Source organism: Bombus vancouverensis, chromosome 12 (genome assembly GCF_051014615.1).
Source record: "Bombus vancouverensis nearcticus chromosome 12, iyBomVanc1_principal, whole genome shotgun sequence".
NCBI classification, from domain to species: Eukaryota; Metazoa; Arthropoda; class Insecta; order Hymenoptera; family Apidae; genus Bombus; species Bombus vancouverensis.
In genome coordinates this window covers 11,944,238-11,957,328 of record NC_134922.1, presented here as the reverse complement: position 1 = coordinate 11,957,328, position 13,091 = coordinate 11,944,238, and the positions used below count along the sequence as shown (strand labels likewise).

At 32.2% G+C, this 13,091-nt stretch overlaps 2 protein-coding genes across 3 annotated transcripts in view; one reads left to right on the top strand and one right to left on the bottom strand.

The window, feature by feature from the left end:
- The window catches only part of LOC117155109 (metabotropic glutamate receptor 8), a 43,324-nt gene extending 41,673 nt beyond the window's left edge, over nucleotides 1–1,651 (bottom strand). The window contains exon 1 of the mRNA XM_033330692.2: nucleotides 1,372–1,651. The gene's annotated coding sequence lies outside the window, so the exon portion shown is untranslated. The remainder of the gene's footprint in view (nucleotides 1–1,371) is intronic.
- A 5,629-nt stretch (nucleotides 1,652–7,280) lies between these two features.
- LOC117155269 (uncharacterized) lies at nucleotides 7,281–12,398 on the top strand. Of its 2 annotated transcripts, XM_033331075.2 has the most exons (3): nucleotides 7,281–7,556; nucleotides 8,162–8,308; nucleotides 9,497–12,398. In XM_033331075.2, exons 1-3 carry the CDS (start codon nucleotides 7,419–7,421, stop codon nucleotides 11,369–11,371), a joined length of 2,160 nt encoding a protein of 719 aa, XP_033186966.2. In that variant the 5' UTR covers nucleotides 7,281–7,418; the 3' UTR covers nucleotides 11,372–12,398. The 2 variants fall into 2 exon arrangements, with proteins under 2 accessions (XP_033186966.2, XP_076479454.1); XM_076623339.1 differs by lacking the exons at nucleotides 7,281–7,556; nucleotides 8,162–8,308 and adding an exon at nucleotides 8,710–8,827.
- Nucleotides 12,399–13,091: the final 693 nt, after the last annotated feature.

Genomic DNA, 13,091 nt, shown 5'->3' with positions numbered 1-13,091 from the left:
TTAGATAAAATTTCAATTAGTTTAATCCTCCATCGTGCTTACTGTAGCGTTGTATAATTACTGCTATCTAGATTCCATTTCAAACTCTTACTCAACTTTTTCTTTCCTTTTGTGTTCACCGTGGCTAATAAACTCAAGTCGGTACTACAAAGTAAGAGAAAAAGTAAGTCTAAGAAGGATAGAAAGATAATTGTGGGAATACAACAAAGTTATCAATGAAGGTACAGTTGACAGAAGTAAACAATCTAAATTGCATTAAGTAAAAATTATTGCATCCATTGGAAAATTAACGAGTCATTCAAATGACGTAATTGCTCAAACACATACTCTAATGTTAATTTTGTGTGCTATATCTCTCTCTAAATTCTCTTTGATTAACGCTATGAAAGCTAGAACATAGTAAATGAACGTTCATGCAAACGTTTAATGAACTCTTTTGCAAATATCGATATTGACCAAAAATTAAGAATCAAACGACATCTTGTATCAATTTGTCTACGTTTATACCGTAGTAAAGTATCATTTAACGTACTGGCAAGGTATCTTTATGATAATGTTGTTTGACAACTAAGAAAATATCGAATTATCGTTCAACACGGGCCAATAGCTACGTTACTCTGCTTTCGCTTTAAAAAAGCTCTTTGTCCACGAAAAAGTAAAACATCGCGGTAAATGTCGTCTAGGAAAGGTATCGAGGAACTTTTAGTTTCAAAGTTCGAAGTCAATAGAACGTTTATGGAAGCGTCGTGAATTGAAATTAGAAAAAGAAATTCAAAGGCGTGCTGGAATTAATTAACAGTTACGCCTTCAAAGGCTTGCAATGATAGATCCTTAAAGCGAAAACTTCTATCTCGAGTTCGAATATTTCGAAATCGGATCTAGTGAACGCTCGATCGAGTTTCTATTGATTAAGATACAGCAATCGTTTCGATGACAACGAATAGCGGATGCTGGTCTCGCGGTACAATGCCGTAAAACTTGTTGGCAAGAAAAATGAAAGCGCGGAAAGCCTGGCAACGCGAATCGACATGCACGTCTACTGTATGAATACGACTAGAGACACGGATATGTCCAGTTTCGTCGGTTTCAAAGGTTACGAAAAGAGAGTAGAAAATTTCTCTCCTTACTTTCTTTCGCAGTCTTTGTCGAAGCTTATTCAGGAAACAGCGAGGACGACGAATAATACACGCGTTGCATTTACGTCTTTTCACCGCGGCAGACTGGTCCGTCGCACCGTTGGCTACAAATTTCAGAAAGAATGCTATTTACGACGAAGCTTTGCAACGACAATCACGATCACTAAAGGCGAATAGATGAAAATAACAGGCAACTACTAGCAAAATATGGACGTTTCTTTCGATGTGAACGTACGCTGATCGTCCAGGATGCCGACGTCGCTGCTGACGTTGACGACGCTGTCCTGTCTATCGCTTCAGAAAGCCGGAGAAGGGAGGAAAAGCTGCTCTTTTTCTCAGTGGCGCGCTATCTTTCTTTCTCTGTCTTTCTCCTGTTTCCCCCGAGTTCTCCACTTCTCGTACTCCACTCTCTTTCGCCAGTCGCCTTGCTCGCTGGTGCCGCGCGCGCCAGGGAATGATCACGCTCTCTCCCTCTCTCTCTTTCTCTTTTTACCCTTACATACACACACACACACACTCCCTCCCTCCCTCTCTCTCTCTTCCTCTCTCTCTCTCTCTCTCTCTCTCTCTCGCCTTATCGTTCGTTCTTTGTCACTGATACGGGAAAAGCAACATAGCGACAACGTCGTCCACGAAAGGGCTCAGGGGAAGGAAAAAAGCAACGAAACTAGGAACGCGACACCGGTACCACGGGGTGGACTGAAGTCCCTACGAGCGCCGGTCAGATTCTTATAGCTGGCATCGGGGCGCAAGCGCTGATCGAGCTTCTCGCCGCCTAGGGATGGGCCGCCGGTACGTTTCGAAAAGAGGTGTTGATCCTCTTCTCTCGGCCGATCGACTTTTCATCGCAGGATGAGCCACGAAAACAGCTTCCCGATAACCTTCCTTACTCTCCTGGTCTTTTCCCTCATTTTCTTTGGAGCCACGAGATATCCAAGACAAAGTTCACTCTGGCCATCCCTGTCGATATCACCATACTCGGTACTCTCGCACTGCGTCAAATGTTATTGTAGAAATTGCAACCCGTCCATTGCCTGTGGCATGTACCAGCGACTGTGTTTGTCATCGTCTAACATCGATGAATCAAACATACCGAATCGATAGACGTTGCTACCTGGAACGTGTTCGCGCTGGACCTCGAAAAAGATTCGAAAATGATCATTCGTACGAACGAGATGGAACGTAGAATTAAAAGCATAGCAACTGCTACGAGAGAGAACAGAGAAATTCGATTTTCTTTTCCATTTTGAATATGATATCGAGATAGCCTATTTGCGGATTTCACTTATCGTTAGTATCAAGCGATTATTAATTTGAGTAATTCAGCGTTGAAAGGAATCTAGAAAGCACTCGTCTTTTGTCTTTTTAACAAACGTTAGATGAACGTAAATACTTTTTAACGTAAACACGATCGTAGCTCTTAGCTTTCTTTTAATAGTGAATATTTTAACAATACATGTTCTTTCAATATTGAATATTTTATATCAGATGAATTTGTTATCAGATGCTATTTAGAATGCTTTCAAGGAATGAATATCGAGGCATATAGGATTAAACAGTATCCAATTAAGAATGGTAATAAGTAAGGACAATATGAAAGTTAACGAACACTGCTTTTGTTCGTACGGATCTTCTGCCCTCAAAAATAAATCAACAAATATCGACACATACGCGCAATTCTCTGTATCTTGCTTGTTGACGCCATACGTTTATACTTTCCCCGTTGTTGTTTGCTTTTAATTAAAATAAACAAGGAGTTGCTCTCGAACGATCAAGTTTCTAAATTCTGACGCTCGATGACATTTTAAATATTCCTTCTTGTAGTTTATATATATATATATATATAATAAAATTATATAAACAACTAATTTGTCTTTTGGAATAAAAAATTGTTTCTTTTCTAATCTGCTTTGAGAAGGTAAAATCCTCGAGTCAGATTACAAAAGTCCCTTTAATAAAAAGATTTGATCACATACGTCACATATGCTAAAAATGTAAAAAATAGCTTTTTATGGAATCGGTGGTTAAGTTAGTAAAGCAATCCATTTCAGGGTTTTGGTTAAGTGCTACGTTGTTACTCACAGTCATCTCAGAATCAGTAGAACGTACTTCTGTCTTCTCTATTCTGTGACAGACCCTCTAGGAACAATGTTTCCCATTTTTCAAAGTAACGCAACATCAGCTTACTTGCCATTTATAAACTCCTTCGCACATTTTCCAAACTATCGATCTTATGACATCCGTTATTAGTCATTCCTGATCATCTGAATTGCTCATGGTTTACAGACGTTCCTTGTACCTACATACAGAATGAATTTATGCCGTAAATCGTACAAAAGTAAAATTCCCAACTACCTTCGACGACCTTTTTAAACATATGTCGTTGTAATACAAAATTAAAGTTTCAAACGTTGATCGAATCAGTATATGAATTCCAAGTTTTCTGATATTGTACAATTTATGATGTGTTTACGCAAAATTTAAAGATGCAAAAATCTACAGATTATGCAAAAATATATAAAGTACAGAAAGTACTGCATCCGTTTTAATTTTTAATAGATACACTGAATCATCACTTAGTTTCTATTTCGTGAACCGAGTTCATAAAAATATGAATTTGTACAAAAGTCTGCAATCCGCTGTGAACCAATAAATATTAGTAACTTAATGCATTATTTATCAACTCAGTTGAGAATTATTTTTGCCTTAATTTATTACATTACGTAGAAAGGAAGACTAAAATCTTTTCATACAGAGGACGAAATTTACGAGTAACGGAAATCAATAAATTTACAAATAAATGTTCATATTGCATACCATATATGAGACAGATAATCGATATGAAAAACGCAACATCACTTTTAATTAGAAGTATGAAGTATATAAAATAAGATTAATGCTGCCGCTGTTCACCTCGACTTTAAAAATAATTATTATGAATGTTGAATACGTGAGAGGCATAATTATTAACATTTACTTAGTTAAAATCACGCTATATAATACTAAGCATATACCATTTTCCAACGAAGTATAAAATGAAGTGGGCATTCATGCTGCAGTAGAAGAATACTGTAAATGTTGGCAATTGTGTAGAAGATTGATGATCGACTGTACAAATTCTTTCACCGGGTAATGTTCTGCTTCCCTTGAATCTTATGATCTTCGATGGATTAACTACTACCGATTTTTCATCTTCAAATTTAGAAGACGGTTTTTCCTAAAAAAATATTTTCAGATAAAGACAGAAAAATGGAGCTTGAAATCATTTTTTTTTTCTCTTGATTATGAATATAACTTTTTTTAAAGAATATAAAAATTACCACTTGAAGCTTCCAACTTCTTTCCTTTGAAAGAAAAAGAAACATTTTTCGTTCAGGATAAGTTTAATCTAAAATATGATAGAACGATTACGCGATAAATATGAAAGTAGCAAATATTCTAGCTTCAGCTACATTTTGTAATATTACTCGAGTAATTAACGAAGCTAATTAGAACTTGCACACATCTGTCTTTTTAATAATGTTAATAAATGTCGTAACTCATTTAGGCGTCTATTTATTTAGTAAATTTAAAGTTTTATTTTTTCGTAGTCCGTCACAATTCCTAAATAGTCTTATAATATCTGAAAATATAACTCTGTCAGCTATTAAAAGTTAGTCTTTCGAATCGTCCTCGCCATCAAGGATGAGCATTTCATATCTTTTTGCCGGTAATTAAGTTATCTGAAGTAGGTATAATTTCATTTTGTAATTCGTACTAACTTTCAAAATTAGTACACGAATGTTCTTATGAAATCTTACTATGATTTAAATTTGTTATTACATATTAGCAAATCATGAAATATCTTCAAGTTTTAAATGAACAAAAATATTCTATAAACTATCATAAATTGTTCTTAATAAATGAACTACCGCGTAGCCTCATTTTGATTAAAGTTTTTAAAATAAAATGGAAGAAAATTGTTTTCTACGGAGAATTGCGATTCCATTGAAAATTCTCTACCCTTTCTTCTCTTATCTGATGTAAGAAAAATATAATAGTTCTCGGAAAATAGAAAGTATCAAATGAATAAGAAGCATGTAGAAGAATTTCTCAGGCAAAAATTCCTCGTATTATATTCGGTACACAAGATCCAAAAGTAAGTCTCATTAGAAAACCGCAGATATCAGCAGCACGACTTTGTTAATTAACGATACTTGTTTCAACAGAAAGTTATCCGAAAATTGTCAAAGTTCTCAAGGCGACAAATAAATGTTTTTGTCAATAATTTAGCTGCCATTTAAACGCCAATGTACTGCAATATCTGATGTCATTAAGGGCACTTCGCTATCTTGAATTTAGGTGGAGATTCGCACTTCAGCATACCATCAGTGTTAGGGAGATCCTATATTCGTACTTCGCACCTTATTGTTTGCCTTTCCTACATTATCACAGCGCTTCATATTTATAGGTACTTATATCCTAATATCATTATTCAGCTCTTATTTCTCTGATCCTTCGTATCTCTTCCCAAATTTTAATAATTTAAATAATTTTTCATAAGAATCAAACCGTGATGCCTAATTTTTTTAGTGTTCCAAGCTTCGAAAAGAGAAAAGAAAAGTCTAGGATACTTAATCGTACCTTTACTATATTATGCGGTCAATTTCTAAATAAAAAAATAAAATCCGTTTTGAAAATATTCAGAAGTGAAATTCGATGAACTCGGTGTATAAAAGACTCAGGTTCCATCAATTTCACAAATGAATGAATCAATTCATTGTATAATATATAATAATGTGCGCAATTAATGCTTTTTATTTTATAAATACCAGTTTTATATGTGAATGGATATCTGCATAAAATCGTATATCTGCGTAATAAGAAACGTACACGCATATGTGCAGAAAGTTCACGGAAGACAATTTTCCTTTCTTTTTCTTTTTTAATAACGCGTTGCATACAAGTGACCTTAACTATTTATGTTACTATCTACGTGACTCAAGAACACCTTGTCATCTTTATCCCCGGGGCAACTAATAGCCTCGATTCTCGAAATGTCGTGATAAGTACTGGCCTTTAACCTGACCAAGCTAACTTCCCTTTATACAGATCGAGAGTACTAGTAAAAGATTTTATTTTATGACATAATTGCATTATAACTTGCTCTTTTAACATTTTCCGATAACAATGATCAAAGTTATATATGTTCGCATATTGTTTTAAATAAGCGTTTGTTACTTAAACGATAGTGTGTACACATATGTATATATAATAATGAATTTCATTTCAAAATTGAAATCTATGTATATACTATTCTGTGTTAACCTTTACGGCTATAATAGTACACTCAACAAATTATATTTTACTACTTTTGTTAAATACTCTATAAAAAATCAATTTTTTGAATATCGTGATCAAAAACATAGAGAAATATACAATAACTTAATACTTAACGGTTATGTATCCTCAATCCACACAATTAATATTTATGCAGTTTAGGGTCGTCATCGTAAAAAAGCGAAATGTTTATATCGTAAATCCTTCCTTTCGTAAATATACTGTATCGTAAATATACTATGTATTATCTGTCACATTTTTATCCATAATAATATTATAAAATAATAAAATAAAAGTAAAATACCAGACAATTGTTGCTACAATTTTTGAATGTCCGACTTTCTGCTGTAAACTTCAGTCCACTACATTGTCCAGGAAAATACACATATGAATTATTCCATTTACACATATTTCTTCGATTCATTCGATAATAAATATTTAATTAAAAAGGAAATAACATCGACTGCAATATAAAAATGTCAACATTTAAAATCATTTTCTAATAAGAATATCTATTCAAATACCTTTCAAAATTTTATAATTTCTCTTGACGAAGTTGAAATTCAAAATAAGTATTTGTTTAAAAACAAACTGCATATATGTGTAACTGCATTCACTCGTAAAGTATCATGCTCGCTTTAAATTTATGTTCTGTTTGTAAAAAAAAATGTACATAGCACTTAAATGAAATGGAAATCATCAAAATTAATTAATCGATACAAATTACTCTCCTCTAATTTATTGTACGTTTATATCTAAAATGATACGCGTCAGATGTCGCTTCAACATACGCGTGAACTATAAGCTCTATCTATAGTTAATGACTGAACTTTATGTTGACTGACGGTGATGTCCCATAGGAAACAAGACGCTAACCAGAAAATGTGAAATGCATTTATTTCTAAGTGAGCACGAACGTTGTGAAAATCTTATTTTACTAGTCTTAGGATATCGAAGGTAACGATGAATTGGGAAATTAGCTGTGCCGACATGTGTCGAGCGTGCATGAAAGTTGACGGCGTTCTTCTTCCTATGTACGATGATGACACGATTAGTCAAAAAAATTTGCCTAATAAACTTGCAGAGCTTGCATCGATAGAGGTTAGTTATAAAATATCATTTGGTTAATATATTTTCTGTTTCTTGCTTTGTTAAGTAGTCAGTCATTCTTTTATTATAGTTAATCGTGCATAAATTTGTAATTTTGTAACATAACCTTAAAATGGTGTCATCAAATATTCATTTATTAGATATACCTGCTATTTATTTTGCGATAACAAGATACAGATGTTTAAATGGAAAAAATAAACTTTGTAATTAAATTCAATTGAATGACATTTATTCCATTGTAATCTAAATTTTTAGAAATAAATAAGTCGAACAAGATTAATTTATGTTATGTTATATAAAGTATTACAGTAAAGTTTTACATGTAGGATTAAAGTTACAAAAGAGATAGTTATAATAACATTATATACTAATTTGTTGGTTAATTGTATTATGAATACAATGAATGTATTATGAATATAAATAGAATTTCAAAGTAAAATGTGAGTTACTTTTTCTTGTATTAGATTTCAAATTGACTAATGAGATATAATACAAGAAATGTTAAATAGGAAACTTGTTTTGTATTAACTATACTGTATAAGTTACATTATACATATCAGCTAGCTTGGTTAATATAGTTTACTTTTTTTAAATAGATTGACAGGTTCGATGGGTTACCAAATATGCTTTGCGCAAAGTGTGCTTATCGCACAGATGCATTTTATGATTTCAAGTTGCAAGTTCAAGCTACTGAAAGGAAACTCCGCAAAATGTTTGAAACACAAATTCGCTATAACATAAAGGTAAGATACCTGGCCTTTGTAATTATATAATTAAGATTACATTATTTTACAATGTAGTGATTTTCTTATGTTAAAAAGTTTTGTAAATGCAAAAACATGTTTTTGATCTTCATATGTTATACTTTTTAACCTAAATACTGTTAGTTCATTAATATTGGAGTTATAAGTTCTAGTTGCATAATATATACAAAGACAATGCTTTGTTATGTAATGTCGACATAACTGATTGACATTACTAATTTTTCGATTTTAATTCTATTACCTTGTTCATTCTCAGTAAATAGTTAATTTTCATAGATGTCTAGTGTAAATAAAAGAAAGTGTAAACACATGACGTTAATATAGGTATATGTTAATATTGAATGTTAATGAATTTTATTTATTTGCAGACATGTAATTACATTTACTTAATTTCTATTTGCTTGCAAATATATGTATAAAGTAGTACTGAATAAATTATAGTGATCAGTGACTTATATTGAAAATAATGATGTTTTAAGAAGCTAAGGCAGTTGAAAGGTTATTATTAAAATGCATTAATTAAATTAATTTGATTAATCATTTAACATTAAAATTAATGCAGGTGTATACTAAGTACAAAATTTGATATGTTTCATAATTTTACAATTCGTTATCAAAAATTCGTGGCCAACTTTTATATTTTTAAACAATATTTTATACTTGTTTCTTTTGTTACTACGTACAAAATATACCGGTGATATGGAACGAAATTTATTTGTTGCGTATACTAATTAATATTTAGTAACAAGCTTACCGTTTCGCTCCAATTATAATTTAATCATGTAAAAAGAGCTTTGCAGTTGTATATTTTATTACGAATAAATCAGTTATATATTGAAAAAGTAGCCTTAGAAATCATTTGTACAAGGATGTATCAAATACAAAGATATTAGTATATAAATAGTAAGAGAATAAAATCTTTCGGGATGATAATAGTACGATACGCTCATATTTAAGCAACCAATATTCAAAGAGTGAAGAATAATTTTTATTTTATTTGATTGTTCTTATTATATTATCTTCCCATAAAGGTTACCTTCCTTGTATCGATCCAATCTCAGCTATATGCTTGCATTTTCTTAATTTCGTTAACTTCGTCATAGCATGTAATTGCACGTAATGTGGAAGCATTAACATCGTTCCCAACTTGTTGGTATTGCCTTTCAGGAGGAGGCAATGGACAATGATTTTGAACAAGACTGTTCAGAACAATCAGACGAATTGTTAGAAATTAAACTATTAGATAACAAAGAAGATATTAAGCCTACCATTGATGTGGATAGTTCGGAAGAATTTTTGTCCGAGCGAATTACTATAAACGACAAAGGAGAGCAAGCGTTAGAGCTCGACGTGTCCGAACTGGTAGAAGAAAATGGCGAATTTAACAAGGCTAGCATATCTGGATTAAAAGGTATTATCATTTCGAAGCTGTCAGGAGCAGAGATCGATCAAGACAAACGGCTGAAGAACGAGATACCTGATGAAATTTCGAAAATTTTGGAATCCCAGCAGCTAGATTATACCATAATGTATATACCGGAAGATGTTTCTTTAGAGCATGTAGAGCATGTGAATACGCAGAATACGCTTTCTTGCGATACTGTGATTAAATTAGAAGATAGCAAAAAGATTACCGAGGCTGACTGTAATGGGGAGCTCCTACACGAAACTGTGGATAACGAAGAATTTTTAGATGCCGTGTGCAACGAGAAGATTGTGGAATCAAGGGGGGAAGATAATAAAATCAGCGACGATGAGGTGGCCTGGAAACCTACGATTCCGGAAGAAAAATCGATGGAAAGACTAAACGAGAAAAACATACAAAAACATTCTCCGGAATCGAATCAACAGCCAGAAGAGAGCGACGACTCTGACTCTGATTATTTTGTCGACCCGAAAGATAATATATTAGGTAGCTTGAATGATACAATAACGAGAATAAAGGAGATAAAACTCGAAGACGATGTGATACAGTATCAGTGCACTCTATGTTTGCAAAATTACGATAAGCTGACCGGTGTCTTGTTGCATACTATAGACAATCATGTGCCGAGTAGCGGTCCATTCTTTTGCGTGGTATGCGAGAAAGACTGCCAGAGTCATAGAGAATTGCGTGCGCATGTTAAAACGCATAGAGGCCAGTTCCCTTATTCCTGTTTCATATGCAACAAAGCTTACACGATGAAGAGGTATTTAAAGAGGCATATGGTGTGTCATACGGAGTTTCATAGGCATCGTTGTCCAAAATGTGGCCTCAGATTCAAGGTTAAATCAGAGTTAGAAACTCACATTACGACACACATACGCGGTGCGCCTTACTCCTGTAGTCAATGTCCACGACTGTTCAATCATAAAGGTAACTATAAGCGGCACTTGATTACACACTTGGATCCGCAAGGTCTTCACTTACCCAAGTATCCCTGTAAAGTTTGTGGAAAAAGATTTCTAAATAATCGCACTTTAGAGACACATATGCGCGTTCACACAGGTGAAAAACCGTTCAAATGCGAGATATGTGGACGATCGTTCTCTCAACAAGGAAATTTGTTGAATCATGTAAGAATCCACTCAAACCCGCGAAGCTACACGTGCGAGGTTTGCGGAAAGCGATTCAACCAAAGGGCCACTCTGAGAGATCATAGTCTTCTACACACTGGGGAAAAACCATATGTTTGTAATGTTTGCGGAATAGCGTTTACTTTTAGTGCCGCGTTGAGACGCCACATGTGGACTCATACTGGTGGAAAACCATTCGGATGTGAAATTTGTAGTGCTCGTTTCGTGGGCAAATATGATTTACGACGACATATGAGGATACACACGGATAGACCGAGAACGAAACGAAGAAAAAACGTGATCAAATCGAACAATGAACAGGAAGGAGTAATTAAAGAAGAAGATGTTACAGTTTCGGAACATCCTGATACAGAGACCGTTTTAATAGAGCAAGTTTTGTTAACGCAAAACGTTACGCAGGTTGTGCAACAAGAGTCTGAGAAGGAAAATGTCGATGCTCTTTTTAATCTTATACAATATGGTTAATAGAACCTCTTCTTTTTACCACACTTGGATCACATAAGTACTGATTCTAACTTTTTAATTTAATAATATTTATTAATATTAATTTAATAATATTAATATTAAGAATACGCAGTTTTTTGTTTGGTAATTAATTATCATAAACATTAATTGAAAAATATCAAAAAGGCGTCTCAAAATTGCCCATAATACGTAATTTGAAGGTATGATACAAAATTGTTATTATAAACTTTATATTTGAAAATACTACGTTACTATATTTTCAGAAAATGTATATTTTTGTCAAATAAATGTATATTGTTATTATTTAACGTTAACAATGAATATTCGTGATTCTAGAAATTTGTGATCTTAGATGTTAGAAAGTAAAAGACATATGCTATCTATGATTTTTATTGATAATATTTTTCTCATAAAGCTTATATTTGAAAATTTCTTATTTTCACAAACTCTTCATCCATGTAGATGTAACACAGCAAAAATATTTAAACGTTATAAATTATGTACACTTTCATTTTTAGTTCCATTTGAATCAATATGGAAAGGTATTATAGAGATGTATTTTAGTTGACTAAGATGTGTTGATGTGTAAGTTAGACAATTATGTTTATCCTCTATTCTCTTATCATCATGCACGTGAGTGTACACAATAGATATATACAATAGATCCACAATGATGTGATCCACAAAATATTATTATATATTTCAACACATTTGCTGTTTGTGTTCCTATATCATGAGTTTGTAAAATAAATGCATCATCGTATTAATTTATAGATATATTTCATGGCAGTATCTGAAAAATGAGCGAATGTATATGACAACAAAATGGATCATTGGAAAACGTATAAGCATGTTTCAAAATTGTTATTGATCAGCGGTAAAAGTATGAATGAAAAATGTAATGTATAAGATAATAGTGAAAGTTATTTATATTATATTATTTATTAATATTAGACACGTGTAGTATGAGATAAATATAAAATATGTACTTTGAAATACCAAAATATATAGATCATAATTCATTTTATCAGCATAGTTGGATGAAATCGACCTGATTTTTCTTTAGTTGTTCAATTACAATTAAAGTAATAATGCAAACCTAAATGGTACACATGTGCGAAAAAAAGGTTTATTGTAATGCAGCTTTTTAACCATACTCTTTTGTATGAATTTATCATTTATTGGGAAATTAATATTTTAACTATATAAGAGTAGTAAAATTGGTGGAAAACAAATTGAATTCAATGAAATTCATAAATCTAATTACATAATATTACCATATCTAATTACTATGTAGCTTAAAGAAAATCTATATGATTCGCGTAGTTATAATTTTGTAAAAGACTGTGGATGTTTTAGATAAATATAATTTTATTAATTTTTTAAATGCTGAGAATAGGACTAATAACAACTGTCAATGGTTATTGTCATCTCTTTAATTGATATAAAAATATACTAATTAAAAATTGTGTTCAAAATTATTAGATTTAATTTGCACATGCAAATATAATATAAAACATTTGCACATGTCTAATAGTAATAGATATTACATATTTATTTTTAAAATAATAGTCTGTGTAGTTGATTTAAAATTAATATATACCGAAACGTTTTCAACATAAGTATTATATTTTCAAATATATATAAGATTTTTTCTTTTAAAGAAGAATCAAATTTTTGTCATATTTGATCGAAAGTGTATTCCATATTATTTTTATAA